A 14,697-nucleotide genomic window follows, 5' to 3' on the forward strand; every position below is an offset into this window, starting at 1 on the left:
GAGAGCATAAGCAGGGGAAGAAGTAGGCAGAGGGAGAAGCAGGCTCCCTGCTGATCAAGGAGCCCAAAGCGGGACTCAATCCCAGGACCCTGAGATCATGACCAGACCTAAAGGCAGATGCTTAACCCACTGAGCCATCCAGGCGCCCCCAAATCTTTTTAAGTTTATTTATTTACTTTTGTAATCCCTATACCCAATGTGGGGGTGAACTCACAACCCTTACATCAAGAGTCACAAGCTCTTCTGACTGAGCCAGCCAGGTACCCCAAATCTTTATTTGTAAAGAATAAATCACTGGGGTGCCTGGGTGGCTCAGTGGGTTAAGCATCTGCCTTTGGCTCAGGGCATGATCTTAGGGTCCCGAGATTGAGTCCCAACGTCAGACTCCCTGCTCAGTGGGGTGACTGCTTCTCCCTCTCCCCCTGCCTCTACCCTCTGTTTATACTCCATCAAGTAAATAAATAAAATCTAAAAAAAAAAAAAAAAAAAAGAATAAATCATTAGAAAAAATAGTTTTGAAATTTCAATAAAAAGTTTGCTCTGGGGGTGCCTGGGTGGCTCAGCAGGGAGCCTACTCCCCCCCCCCCGTCCTCTGCCTGCCTCTCTGCTTACTTATGATCTCTCTCTGTCAAATAAATAAATAAAATCTTAAAAAAAAAAAAAAAAAATTTGCTCCGGAGTATGGGGTGGGAAATGCTAACACCTGCATACTGTGTTTCGTTTTTACAATTGTAAACCTAATACCATATAACTTCTTTGTATGATTTTCTAGAAAACTGTGTGAAATTATAGACAGAAAACAGACGAGGGATGCCTGGGATGAGGGAAATGCGCTGATGAAAAGGAAGACAAGGGAACATGGCAGGTGATGGAAAGGTCTGTATCTCGATGTGGTTTGGTAGTTATCGGACAGTATATTTTTTGTCACGACTCAGAACTGTACACTAAATGCCATGGATTTTACTCTAAGTGAATTAGACCTCAATAAATAAATTATATTTTCTTCAATTGCCAACCTGCTTTAAGTATGAAAAGCCTAGAAAGGGCGACAGGTAGAAAGGAAGCTGTTGCTAAGGACAGAGGAGGCTTAGGACCTCTTCAACCCAACCCTCCATTTTATATGTCAGCTTGTTCTGTCGTCCTTCACCTGCGGGCAGACAAGTGTCAGGTCTGTGCAGAGTTATGGGACAAGGAAGGGCCCTGGTGAGGGAGATGCAGCCCACAGAAGACCCGGTGGCAGGAAGTCATGAACAGCCGTGGCGAAGATGAAAAGCCAAGAACAGGTGTTAAATGAGATGGGCGGGGCTAAATACGGAACCCAAAGCTGGGCACTGGGGCTGAGCGGCCTCAGCAAGCCATCTCACCTGCTCCTCCACGGGGCGGGCACTCTGGCAGCCGTCCTTGTCCTCGAGCTCCAACAGCAAGTACACAGGGGGCTTGCAGTCTTTGGACTCACTCAGGAAGCCACCTGTGTCCACCTTCCTTTTGATGGTGGAGTTCCAGTGATTCTTCACAGCATTGTCTGTCCTGCGGGGACCAAGAGGGGACCTTTCAACTCAGAAGTGCCACGAGCCATGTCACGGACCTCCCTGAGTGGAGTTCCCGCTCCCGTAAATGAGGTCAACCCAATGACTCCACGGTCTCTTTTTTTAAATAGGTTCCATGCCCAGCGTGGAGCCCAGTGTGGGGTCTGAACTCACGACCCTGAGATCAAGACCTGAACTGAGATCAAGAGTCAGATACTCGGGGCGCCTGGGTGGCTCAGTGGGTTAAGCCGCTGCCTTCGGCTCAGGTCATGATCTCAGGGTCCTGGGATCGAGTCCCGCATCGGGCTCTCTGCTCAGCAGGGAGCCTGCTTCCTCCTCTCCTCTCTCTGCCTGCCTCTCTGCCTACTTGTGATCTCTCTCTGTCAAATAAATAAATAAATAATCTTTAAAAAAAAAAAAAAAGAGTCAGATACTCAGCTGACTGAGCCACCCAGGCACCCTGACTCTACGGTCTCTTAGCTCTAAAATGAAGTCACACATGCATCTAGCCCTCTGTGATTTATACATATTTCCACTAACCTCAGCAAAATAAGCAGAGGTTTTATTCAGCCTATGGTTAACACTCACACAGCTGAAATGTTTTTGAAGCTCGCATTCCCTTTTCCACTCACTTTGCATCTGCAGAAACTAGAAGCAAAGCCCTGGCTGCTAAGCTCCATCCTAAGGCTCACGGTGACCTTGAACGCAAGCCCTGGTCCTCCTCTCAGACGGCAAATGGCCACAGAGGGCAGAACTGGATGGCACAAAGGGTCTGACATGGGTCACTCTGAGCCTCTGTTACTTTATCTGGAGAATCAGGAGATGACTTCATACTCCATCACTTACTGAAGAGTAAATGGGGAGACACATGTATTACAAGCAGAGAGCAGGAGGATGTTACAGGAGCAGAGTACTAGAGTGTGGAAGTGGAGAGAAGTGCAGGAACAGAAAGCACACTGGTACAGATAAACCAGCAGAGCAGGAGAAAACTGTACGGTGGTATGCAAATACAGCCCAGTACAGCGGCACCAAAATACAACGTGTAGAGAAGCAGGTGGCAGTTTGGAAGTATCAGAGTAGCACACAGCAAACGCAGTAAGCAGCATGTGCAGCCGAGTATTGTAGAACAGGGCAGGAGAGGCCTACAGAAGCCCACAGCAGCACCCGCTGCAGGACCGCGGGGAGCAGAGCAGCACAGAGCACAGACCAGCGCAGCACCACGGAAGCGTGCAGCAGCAGAGCCGTAGAGAAGAGGGTAGGAGAGCAGCCCAGGCGCACATGGCAGAACAGCAGCGCGGCCCATCAGATTACAAGACAGAGACACAGGCACATGGTAGGCGCTCCCTACTGCAGGAGTCCAAGCACGGTGCTCTTCCCCTGAATTGTGAATGGCCATGATGCATGGCCGGACTGAGCCGCCAGTCAAAGAGGTGGGTCGGCATCTCGAAACTCTCCCACCGTGGGCTGTCCTGACCGGGCAAGGGTATGGGCAGTATGGGGAGGTCACTTGGGACCAACCGCAGTCTGGAAGACAGACAGACACCCCCACGAAGGACTAAAGGACAAGTGTGTTGGCTACACAAGGGGCACAAGCAGTGTGCATCCCAGGCCAACAGAGGAGAGCACCAGGGGGTTCTCAGAGGGAGCTCTCCATGTTTTGGGGGCTGAGAGGAGGGCAGACAGCTAAAGTCCAAGGGGTAAGCAAGGGTGACAGTACGTCAAGGCCAGGCTGGTGGCATCAGGTTCACAGGGAGAGAGACCCAGGTCTTCAACCCAAGCAGTAGGAGAAGCAGTTAGGATAACACACTCAGGTTTGAGTTTTGAAACTAGACCATTCCAGACTTCAGAGGAAAGACACCGTCTGGCATTTTATCTCCTCTCCCTCCCAGGACCACAGTGTCATGACAAAGGAGTAAAAATTAAACTGAATAAGGGAGAAATGCCTAAGGACAAAGAGAACAGGGTAGAAAACAGCCACAAATAAAGAGGCTTATTTAAGTTTTCAGAAGACGGAAAGTACTTAGGGGAACAATAAGCAACTTAGCAGAGGGGAGTTGACCCTGGAGGAAGATTCTGGCAAGAATGGAGTCAAGTCTTCCTGATGCTCCCCCAAAGCCCCCAAGAGGCTCTTAGAGGGACCAGGCACAGCAAGGAATAGAAAGCAGAGCAGTGGTTTGGATGTCTAGATCCTGGCCCTGACCACACAGGCAGGAATAAGACAAGTTTATTCTCTAAGAAAAAGGACAAAGCAACCCTGGCAGAGGGCAGGGGTGGTGCACAGAGCTCCAATAGGGATCAGAGGAAAATCTGTACACAGAGTAGGAAGCCCCCAGGTTCTTTCTCCATGCCGGGGTCTGGAACTGCCTATAAAACCAGGTCCGGGCAGCCCTAGGCAAGAATCTGAAGGACTCCTTCATCTCGGAGAAAAGTGAACAACTACAAAGAAATGGGACTGACTCTTGGACTATCCCCCAAGAGCCCAGTGGATGTCCTCACTCCCTGGGAACATCCCAGCCTGCCCCAGCCCCCGGCCCCCGGTCCGCAGCGCCCAGCTGGCAGCTCACCTCCCCGGCAGCATCTTGGCGATCTCGGCCCAGCGGTTGCCGAGCACCTTGTGGGCCTCACAGATGATGCGGTCCTCCTCCTCCGTCCAGCAGGACTTCTTTACCTCGGGGTTGAGGTGGTTATGCCAGCGCTCACGGCACTGCTTCCCCAGCCGGCCCTTCAGGTGCTTGGCGATCAGCGTCCACTGCTTCGTGCCGTACTTCTTGACCAGCTCGATGACCTTGGAAAAGGTCTCTGTGAGGCCAAGGGCACTCGCCCCCCCTCGCCCCCTAATAGAACAGTGCAGTTCCTTCCACATAAGCCTCATCTCACCGTGGCCTGGAGAGGACCAGCTGGACACCCTTGCCCACCCCCAGGACAGCCTCACCATCCCTGGATCTGCTGGGGTGCAGGAAGACCCACTGTGCGCAAGGCACTGTCCCGACAGATACCTTTTGATCCTCCTCTTTGGTCCATGGCCCCTTGACGAGGTCTGGGTTCAAGACCCTCAGCCACCGGTATTGGCACTGCTGGTCAGTGCGGTTCTGGGGAGAGAACAGCAACCTGTGAGGACTCCTATGACAACAGCCTGGGGCCCTGGCTGAGCACTGGGTTCAAGGGGCCAGGCCTTGATCCCTTCACCTACCACACACTACACTCCCACATGCTGGAACACACATGGCTGCCCTGTAGGAAGCTTCCTCCGGCCCCCCAGTACAAGGAGGGAGCTATAAATTCCTATAAAAGTTTGTGGCGTATGTGAGGGATCTGTCCTTGCTTCTGGGAAAGCATTATTTCCCTGAAGGTTTCAGATCTCACAGAAGCAAGGGAAGGTGAGGTAGAAAGGGTCTGCTGACTTGGTCCCTGAGCTGCAAGCGACTTGGGAGATAAGGCGGATAGCAACTCCTGACACATCCCCTCCCTACCAGATACCTGCAGTCCTGGGGGCGGAGATATGGGGGACCTGCAACCCCAGGAGGCTTCAGCTGCTCTGGGGGACCTCAGCAGGAAGCCTGCCCAAAGTTATCACTTCCCCTCTATTTCAGTCTCGCTCTTCAGATTGCTTACATTTCTAGCAGAAAGAAATGCAAATGTGCCACTGGTCACATGCTCCAGATGGCACAGAGCCCGAAGACCACCATGCCTGCCAAGGCTGCTGTGTGGAGATGTTTATGAATGGGAGACTCAAATTCTGGCTTGGGAAGGAAGGGTCTAGGAAGGCTGGTGTTTGGGCGGGGAGGGGGCAGCTTGGTAAGGAACACTGTCTTCTCCTTGGCATAAAGTCTGTCCTAGGCACAGTCTGGTCACCAGAACCTTCATCTCTGGGGTAGGAGGCCACCGAGGGGCTGCACTCACAGGAAAGTGGCTGGCCAGGAACTTCCAGTCTTGCTGTCCGAACTGCCTTACCAGGGTCCTCAGGTGCTCATCCTGCCAATGCCAGAAAGAGAGGGCTCAGCTCGCACACGTGCGGAAAGCACGATCACGATGGAGGAAAGGGCAAAAGGACCACCGCCTCCAGGCAAGCAGTCATGAAGGGAGCACCTACTACGTGCCAAGTACTACAGACACAGCAACGGGCAGCGACAGAGCTGCCCCGTCTTGCAGGAATCATGGCCCAGAGGGAGCTAATCAAAGGCTCCCACAAACGAGAGTGAAGCTAGCGGACAGGAACATGGTGACTGCCTCTTCAGGGAGACCAAGGGACAGGCTCAGAGGAAGGCTGGTGCGGCTAGAATGCAGGAAGCAAGCGAGAGGGGGATGCACGGTGACTTGGGAGGTCACAGCAGGCGCCGGACCACACACAAGACTGCTTGGGCCTCTGCATCACATGAAGCCACTGAGGCATTTGAGCAGTGGGTGGTCACGATCCAACGTGCATATTATGCACTTCACCTTGGCAGCTTCAGGGAAAGGGGCTGTAAGAGGGCAGAACAGAGGAAGGGAGGCCATGAGAGACGCACAGGCCAGAGAGGACAGCGACTGACGGGGACGTGCGGCATGCAAACAGTAGGTGTTACAACAGTCTCCTGAAAATAAACTACAGACGCCCGCAACAACATGAAATCTCAACATCATGAGGAAGCCGGGCATAAATGAGTGCACGCTGCATGATTCCATGCATAGGACATTCTAGAAAACGTCAGTGAAGCTATAAGGACAAAAAGGCAGTTGGTGGTTGTCTGAGATCAGAGGTGAGGGAGGGAGGGACAGCAAAGGGGTGCAGGGCTGTTCAGAAGTTAATGGACGTGCTCTATAAGGTGATCCCTATATCCCAGTGCAATGAAAAGCACTGAGCTGCACTGCGAATGGCTGCAGTTCACTGGATGGAAAGAACTTCTCGATCAAATTGATTTTTTTATATTTTATATACATCTATATAAAGAGAATGTGGTATATCCATATAATATACAATGGAATGTAATATAAAATGGAATGTTTATTCAGCTTTAAAACAGAAGGAAATTCTGTTCGAAGCTACAGCAGGGATGAACCTCAAGGACAGAGGTAAGATAAGCCCGTCACAAAAGGACAAATACTATAGGATTCCACTCATATGAAATATCTAAGGGTGCCTGGCTCAGTGGGTTAAAGCCTCTGCCTTTGGCTCAGGTCATGATCCTGGGGTCCTGGGATTGAGCCCTGCGTCGGGGAGCCCTGCCTCCTCCTCTTTACCTGCTTTTCTGACCACTTGTGATCTCTGTCAAATAAATAAATAAAATCTTTAAAAAAAATTTTTTTAAGTTTAAAAAAAAATAAAACTAGAAAGCAGACAGACGGTCATCAAGAGCTGGGGGAAGGGCATGAAGAATTTGAGCTCAGTGGGTATATTCAGTTTTGCCAGACGAGAAAGTTCTAAAGATCTACTGCACAACGGGAATGCACTTACCGCACTGAACTTGAATTGCACACTTAAAAATGGCTATGATGATACATTTAGTGTTGTAGGTTGTATGTTTTTTTAATACACATACACAACCCTGGACAAAAGAAAAAGGCCATTACAGAAATTCAGGCCCTCAAGTGTCGTCCAGCACTGGCTGGGGCAAAGTCCCAGTAAATCGTGTAGCTGAGCCAGCGCCGGACACCGTGCCCTCCTCTGCCACCCAGCCTGGCCGGGCCAACACCAGTCCTCCTCCTATGTGCCCACGTCCATACCTAGCACCGCCTTCCTCCCTGACAACCAGCAAGGATACTGTGCTCTATGGTCTCCATCTCCTCCCAGGCCCCAGGGGCCTCTACCACCTCAGTTCCATCCCTGCCCCAATAATCTCTCTACAGCGGCCTGGAACGGCACCCTCACCCCATGCCCTGGGCACCACCAGTCTCTCAGTCCCGGGCTGCCACCAAATCTCTTATCCATTCTACACACAGCAGATTAGCTGCACGGAAACCCCGCTACATGCAGGTCACTCCTCTGCTTTAAAAAACTTCAGGGGGGTGCCTGGGTGACTCCGTCGGTTAAGCATCTGCCTTCAGCTCAGGTCATGATCTGGGGATCCTGGGATTAAGCCCAAAATTGGGCCCCCAGCTCCATCGGGAGCCTGCTTCTTCCTCTGCCTCTGCCTCTCTGTCTCTCATGAATAAATAAAATTTTTAAAACAATAAAATAAAATAAAAACCTCCAGTGGATCTACCTTGCCAGCTGAACAAGCCTACACTACTGAGCCCGACATTCTAGGCCTTCCAGGATTTGGCCCAGTTGATCTTTTTGTCCACATCAACCATTCTTCTTCTTCAAGAACCCTTCCCTTCAGCCAAACCAAGGTCCCTGTACTTGCTTTTCTCCACCTACAACCTATTCTATTCTATTCTATTTGCGTATTTCCTAATCTAATATACCCACCATTCTTCCCTGACTTGATTTCCAAATCCTTATCCAGGAAATTTTCCCTAACCTCTTCAGGCAACAGTAACAGTAAAGGAAATACCTAAAGGTATTTCAGCAAGGACCCAGGGCCTCCTGTGTGATGGGAGTCCCAGCACAAGGACCAGGGATGCAACGGTGAGCACACGTGGACACCGAGGATCACCAGAGCATGTCCGTAGACCCGCACAGCATTCTCGCTCCACCCCAAGCAGAGAGTGGCTCTGGGGTGGGGGACCCCAGCCTGTTTGTTCTTCTAGGCCCACAAGAGCTAAATACAGTTCCTGGCCCACAGCGGGATGAACAGAAAACCGGGCTTAGCATTCATGATTTTAAAAAGTTGTACAACTCAGGGAGTGCCTGGAGGCTCAGCCAGTTGAGTCCACCTCCAGCTCAGGTTATGATCCTAAGTCCCAGAATGGAACCCCTCAATGAACCCCTCATCAAGCCCCGGGGCCACCTGCTCAGCAGGGAGCTTGCCTCTCCCTCGGCCCCTCACCCCACTTATGAACATGCTCTCACTCTCTCAAAAAAATAAAATCTTAAAAAAAAAAAAAAAGTTTTGGGGCACCTGGGTGGCTCAGGTGGTTAAGCATCTGCCTTTGGCTCAGGTCATGATCCTGGGGTCCTGGGATGGAGCCCTACATTGGGCTCCCTACTCAGCAGGGAGTCTGCTTCTCCCTCTGCCTCTCTCCTGCTTGGGTCTAGGATGGAACAAACAATTCAGAAAAAGGTCTGGTAATTTCGATAAAACTAAGCATACACCTACCCCTGACTACACATAAGTATCTCCCCAGAGAAATGAAAACAGAATACTCAAAAAAGATTTATGCAAGAATCCCAGCAGCCCTATCCACAAAAGCCAAAAACTGAAACCCGCCCAAAGCAAAACATACTGTGGTCCATATAATGGAATGCTTTTCAGCAATGAGAACGAACAAATTGCTGAATCAAGCAACTATTTTGTTAAGCAAAAGCAGCGAGATAGAAAAGAATACAGCTGTATGATTTCATTTACAGGACATTCAAGAACAGACAAAACAAACCACACTAAGAGGCATTACATCCGCGATTGCCTGGAGCCAGGAAAGATGGGATCACCAAGGAAAGCTTCTGCGATAATCAAGGTGGTGCTTCCAACTGTTCACTTTAAAAAGGTGCATTCGATTGTAAACAAAAAGAAAACTCAGAGCTTGATGTCTCAAGACACAATTTTTTAAAAATTATAATAAAGAAGAGGGGCAGCTGGGTGGCTCAGTTGGTTAAGCAACTGACTCTTGATTTCAGCTTAGGTCATGATCTCAGGGCTGGGAGATGGAGCCCCGAGTGGGGCCCTGCACTAAGCATGGAGCCTGCCTGGGATTCTCTCTCTCCTTCTGCCCCTCCACCTGCCAATATGTGGCTGTGTGTGTTCTCTCCCTCTGTAAATTATAGTAAGAATAATAATAAAGAGGAGGTTGCCCATTAGGTTAATCACCCCAGCAGTTAAAAGGCAAAAAGCACAGTTAGTGCCCATGAGGCAAAACACACCAGCTTCCGAGAGACACATTCTCCCAGGAGTCCTCAGTGTGGAGCATCCCTGAGATCGCTATGAGAACAGGCACTGGGGGGAACCAGAGGATCCACCCACCTCTTTCACCAGCTCCTCCTCCTCATCACACCCATTGAGGCATCAGGCACACACACACCCCAGGCTCAGTTCTCCGACCAGCCCCCACGCTGCCATCAGCCGCCTTCCCCCCAAACATCTCTCAGTGTCACTCACCTCCTCGTGGGTCCATTTGACCTTGCACTTGCTGTCCCTCTGCTCTGGCACGTCTGAATCTGTGTCCTGGTAGTGCAGCTCATCCAGCTCCTCACTGCAGGGACAGCAAACTAAGGGTCAAGGACATGTGTCTGCACAGGCTGCCACATGATGGAGGGACAGCGTGTGGGCAGTGGCCCGTGAACTCAAGGCAAAGGCTTGAGGGAGGCAGCCTTTTACTTTCTACTTTTGATATGTCCACCCTCCTCTTTTTTTAATTCTTCAATGAATTGGGGTGATGGATTATTGTTATTTTCTTTACCCTTTTATTTTCACAAACAACCCAATGATTTCAAAAGCTGCAAGAAGGGACGCCTGGGTGGCCCGGTGGGTTAAGCCGCTGCCTTCAGCTTGGATTGTGATCTCAGGGTCCTGGGATCGAGCCCCGCATTGGGCTCTCTGCTCAGCAGGGAGCCCGCTTCCTCCTCTCTCTGTGCCTGCCTCTCTGCCTGCTTGTCATCTCTCTGTCAGATAAATAAATAAAATCTAAAAAAACAAAACAAAACAAAAGCTGCAAGAAAAAAGACTTCACCAAGAAGGGACGCCTGGGTTGTTCTGTCCATTAAACGTCTGCTGTCAGTTTAGATCATGATCCCAAGATCCTAGATGGAGCCCTACATTGAGATCCATGCTCAGTGGGGAGCCTGCTTCTCTACCTGCCACTCCCCCGCTTGTGCTCACAGGTGCTCTCTCTCTTATTTATTTAAATAAATAAATATTAAGTAAATAAAATCTTAAAAAAAAAATATTTCACCGAGAATATTGTGATATTCTTGTGATATTCAGACACGTAGACATGTGTTTAGGATTTTCTTTTCTATAGGCAGAACTTTTAAAATGTTATGGTTATTTTAAGGATTAAATCTGATGATATACACAGTTATCAAGCACATATTTCAAAAAATACTGGTTATTTGAGAATAACACTTTAAATATGTAACCTCAGTAACTACGTCCATTTTCCAGTTCTTCCCTACATACAGGCATGGTTTATGGAGAGAAAAATCAAAGTACAAGCAGCCTTAACTTCTGGGTGTTATTTTCTAACAGGCCCTTCTTTAAGTTCCTCCAAAATCTTCATATCTATCAGGTCTAATAATTACAAAAATGGGGGGCACCTGGGTGGCTCAGTGGGTTAAAGCCTCTGCCTTCAGCTCAAGTCATGATCCCAGGATCCTGGGATCGAGCCCCGCATCGGGCTCTCTGCTCGGCAGGGAGCCTGCTTCCCCCTTTCTCTCTCTCTGCCTGCCTCCCTGCCTACTTGTGATCTCTGCCTATTAAATAAATAAAAATAAAATCTAAAAAAAAAAAAAATTAAAAAATGGAAATCGCGCTCTCCACCTCCAGGAATGTCAGATGCTGGGGCCACTCCCAGCTCCTCGTGGTGGAATGCCTCTGGTCACCAGTCAGGCACATTCCTAAGTCAGGCATCTGTAAGTGGGAAAAACCACCTCCAAACAAGCAAGGCAAGCACAAGCCTGTTCCAAAAGGACAAGGACTTCCTTTCATGTCTCTTTCCCCCTCTCCAGGGCTCAGCATCTTCCTAGAGTCACTCCTGAGCTCCCACACCTCGGAAATCCTCCTGTCTCTCAGAATGAAGGCCCTGAGGCTGCGAGTGCCTGTCTCCTTGACAGGGACAGAGGTCAGCTCCTCCTTCACATCCCCAGGTCATGTGGGGGTTGCCAGCAAAAGGCCTTGAATGTTTGCTCAGGGAATGACCGGATGCTTGAATTAACGAATAAACACGCAGTGCTGCTGCCTATTGGTTGATAAGAAATGCTAATAAAGTAAATCTTTTAAAAGTAGAAAAGGAAGGGGCGGACAGCGTCTAAACCCAGCAATACATGGGTCACAGAAGGAACTGGAATTCAGCCTTGTCCTATCATCTCTGTCCTCATTCATGGAGTTCTCCACCATCACAAAGTAGGAGGCAAAAGCTCTACAAGATACAGAATGAAGCTGGTTTTAAAATCAACTGTCCAGGGTGCCTGGGTGGCTCAGTGGGTTAAGCCTCTACCTTCAGCTCAGGTCATGATCTCAGGGTCCTGGGATCTAGCCCCGCATCTCTGCTCAGCAGGGAGCCTGCTTCCTCCTCTCTCTCTGCCTGCCTCTCTGCCTACTTGAGATCTCTGTCAAATATATAAATAAAATCTTTAAAATAAAATAAAATAAACTGTCTCCAGACTTCTTCCTGACGGAAACCACCTTTGGTTCCCCAGCACCCAGCTCTGATAGAAGCTCAGTAAATGTTCCTTCAAGGATAAAACAGTGTTTCTGTGAACACTCTCTGGTGCTCCAGGGCATTAACGGGGACAAGCAACTCAGCTGGGAGATACACAGTATACAAAATACACTTCTATCATCGACATGGAGCTAACCATCTATCTCACATGCATCCCCGTTATCCACATTTAAGAGATGTGGACACTGAGGCTGACAAGGGTTATGCCCCTTACCAAGTCGACAAGGTCAGGCTCCAGACCTGCACCTTCAAGCCCTCACCCTGTAATCCCAGCTGAAAAAGCAGAGCCCAAGTCGGTAGCGGCAACCACGTGTAGGTCCAACACACCCTTTCTGTGCCCTTCGATGTTCTTTCTGGGCTCTGCTCCAGGCTGGGTGAGTCAGAAGCTGAGCGGGAAGTGGGGCACTGGTGCAGAGGAGAGTTACAGCGAGTGGCCAAGAATTGAGTGGAGGGCTGTGGTGTGCCAGTGCACAGAAACCATCCCTCCCATGGCAGGGGATTCCTCCACAGAGCTCCAGGAGCAAAGCAGCAGATGACGTGGGGCTTTGTCATTTTCTGGGGCTTATCATGCCCTGGAATAATATTTCTTGCACCAAAAATGAGGACAGGGTCCACTAAGTGCCTGACCAGGAAACTCCTCCTGGGAATTGGAGCTGCCCTGGGAAATAGTGGCCTGAGGAAGAGAGAACCTGGGCCAGGCACCCTGACCACGGCCCAGGGATCAGAGGCTTCCTTGCGTAGAGGAGCTCTGGGGAAAGCCCAGCAGTGAGTGCTTCTCAAGTCTATATACCCTTTTCCTGAGAAGGGGGACACCAAGGGAAGGAGGGTTAAGGTTATATGGGCTGCACCCATCCAGGGAGGGAACAGGGCAGGCAGGCCCCCTTGATCCTCGGACTCCCAGGCTGATGTAAAACCCAGAGGTCAGGCCACCAGGCACACGGGTGTTAAGACAGGGTACTGGAACCCAGAGACCAGGTTCCAGGCTCCACTCTGCCCCTCCCTCCCTGGAGGAGTGACTAAAATGGAGCCTGCAGTTCCTGCCTTGGCCCCAGAGCAGTCTAGATAGTGTCTTCCCCTCACCTTCAAACCTAACTACCTCCAACTCCTCATGTGGAACAGGAAGACGGGTCTCTGAAACTAAACCAAGCTGGGGCCCGACACCCAGGTTGGGGAGACGGGGAGACACACAAAAGAGTCCCCCCACCCCCAGCACCCTTCTCAGGCCGGAAAGAGTTTGGGGAGTTCTGTACTTCCCGGAATATTTGAGAAGAAATGCCCACCGCCACATAGGCAACCAAATAGGTTTGAACTAAAAGTCCTCTAGGCTTTGGCTAACCCCCTCGCTGCGACTTGAAGGAAAAACCACTTTCCCTCTCCAGGGGTCGCCTGCCTTCCCGGTAAAGGCCCTAGCAGCTGACACCGCCGTCCTACCCCCACCCCGCAATTAGGCGGGAGACAAAATGACATCATGCAGGGCTTGGCCCGGGTCCCAGGAGACCCGCCCGCCCGGGCTCCGAGGCCCAGCAGGCCTGGGGAGCGGAGCGAGGGGCCCCCAAGAGCCCCCCGGCTTCGCGCGCGCCCCCTGCCTCGGGCGACCCGGGACACAGCAATTCCCGCGGAAGCTCCGCCCCGCCCGGAGGGGCCATGGCGAGGGTAGGGGTGGGGTGGGGGACAGGGGTCAGGGTGGAGGAGGAAGGGAGGAAAGCCCTCGGCCGCCCGGCTCCGCTCACCCGCGCGTCCGCCGAGACATCCCCCCCGGCCCGGGCCGCGCCGCGCTCGCCCGCCCGCCGGCTGAGCCCGGAGCGGGAGCCGGGCCGGGGTCAGGGTGAGGCTGCTCCGGCCGCTCCGGGCCCCGGGGCCGCGCCGGGAGGCGTCAGGTTAATCCGCGGGTCCCGCCGCCGCTCGCAGGAACTGCGGCCGCCGCCGGCGCGCACAGAAGCACTTTTCTATCTCCCGCCAAGCGCGACGGCGCCGCCCGGGCCTGGCGCGCGGGCGGGCTGGTGTGCGCGGGGCGGGGCCTGCGGGCTGCGCGGGGGCGGGGTCTGGGGGTGGGGCCGGGTTCGGGGGCGGGGCCTGCGGACAGGCAGGCACCTCTCGGGCCCAGAGCGCTGGAGTACCAGGGCTGCTGGTGAGCGGGCCGCGTTTGGGAACTTGAGGAATTGAACCCACTGTCCTTTGACTGAGGCCGGACCCAGGCCAAGTGTGGGTCCGGGGCGGGTCAGGAGTTGCCCACCCAGCAAAGACTGAGGAAAGGGAGTGAGACACAGGGATTGGGGAGTAAGCCTAGGGAAACCGACTGTGCAAAAACCCCCACGCTACTCTGAGTCTCTCCTCTGTCCCTACAACCCCCACCCTATGGACCCGGGCTGTGCCTGCGAACTGTCTCCCTGCTTCATCTCCAGCTTCGAATTCGTCGGCTCTCGCACCTGGGCTCAACTCCTGGCAACCCAAGGGAGCTTTCTAAAATGCAAACCGGATCTTTCCTCTCCAGAAGAGAAAACCTCTCTCCTCTCCCTCCCGTTAAAATAATCAGGTCGATAGGATTCTACCAGATCCACCACCCACCCCGCTCCTAGCCAAAAGAAACTAGCTAGTTTCCTTGTCTTTGCGTGGGCCATTATCTGGCCCAGAACGCTTCCCGCCCCTCCCACCAAATTCCAGTCTATCCTGTCCATGATCTGCTCTTTGATTAGCCGTTTTCCTCTCTGAACTATAG

The 14,697-nt window shown here is 51.8% G+C and overlaps 1 protein-coding gene across 2 annotated transcripts in view; it reads right to left on the bottom strand.

Annotated features, from left to right (window-relative positions):
- Positions 1–13,949, bottom strand: part of MYBL2 (MYB proto-oncogene like 2) — a 36,036-nt gene extending 22,087 nt beyond the window's left edge. Inside the window, exons 1-6 of one of the 2 annotated variants that reach the window (XM_059133363.1) lie at positions 13,712–13,949; positions 9,701–9,794; positions 5,427–5,498; positions 4,523–4,615; positions 4,091–4,311; positions 1,365–1,527 (exon numbers count right to left, since the gene is read on the bottom strand). In XM_059133363.1, coding sequence (XP_058989346.1) covers positions 1,365–1,527; positions 4,091–4,311; positions 4,523–4,615; positions 5,427–5,498; positions 9,701–9,794; positions 13,712–13,731 — 663 coding nt within the window. In that variant the 5' untranslated portion in view covers positions 13,732–13,949. The remainder of the gene's footprint in view (positions 1–1,364; positions 1,528–4,090; positions 4,312–4,522; positions 4,616–5,426; positions 5,499–9,700; positions 9,795–13,711) is intronic. The other variant, XM_059133362.1, reaches the window with a different exon arrangement.
- Between the last annotated feature and the right edge of the window lie 748 nt (positions 13,950–14,697).

This window comes from Mustela lutreola, chromosome 9 (assembly GCF_030435805.1).
Source record: "Mustela lutreola isolate mMusLut2 chromosome 9, mMusLut2.pri, whole genome shotgun sequence".
In the NCBI taxonomy this organism is placed as follows: Eukaryota; Metazoa; Chordata; class Mammalia; order Carnivora; family Mustelidae; genus Mustela; species Mustela lutreola.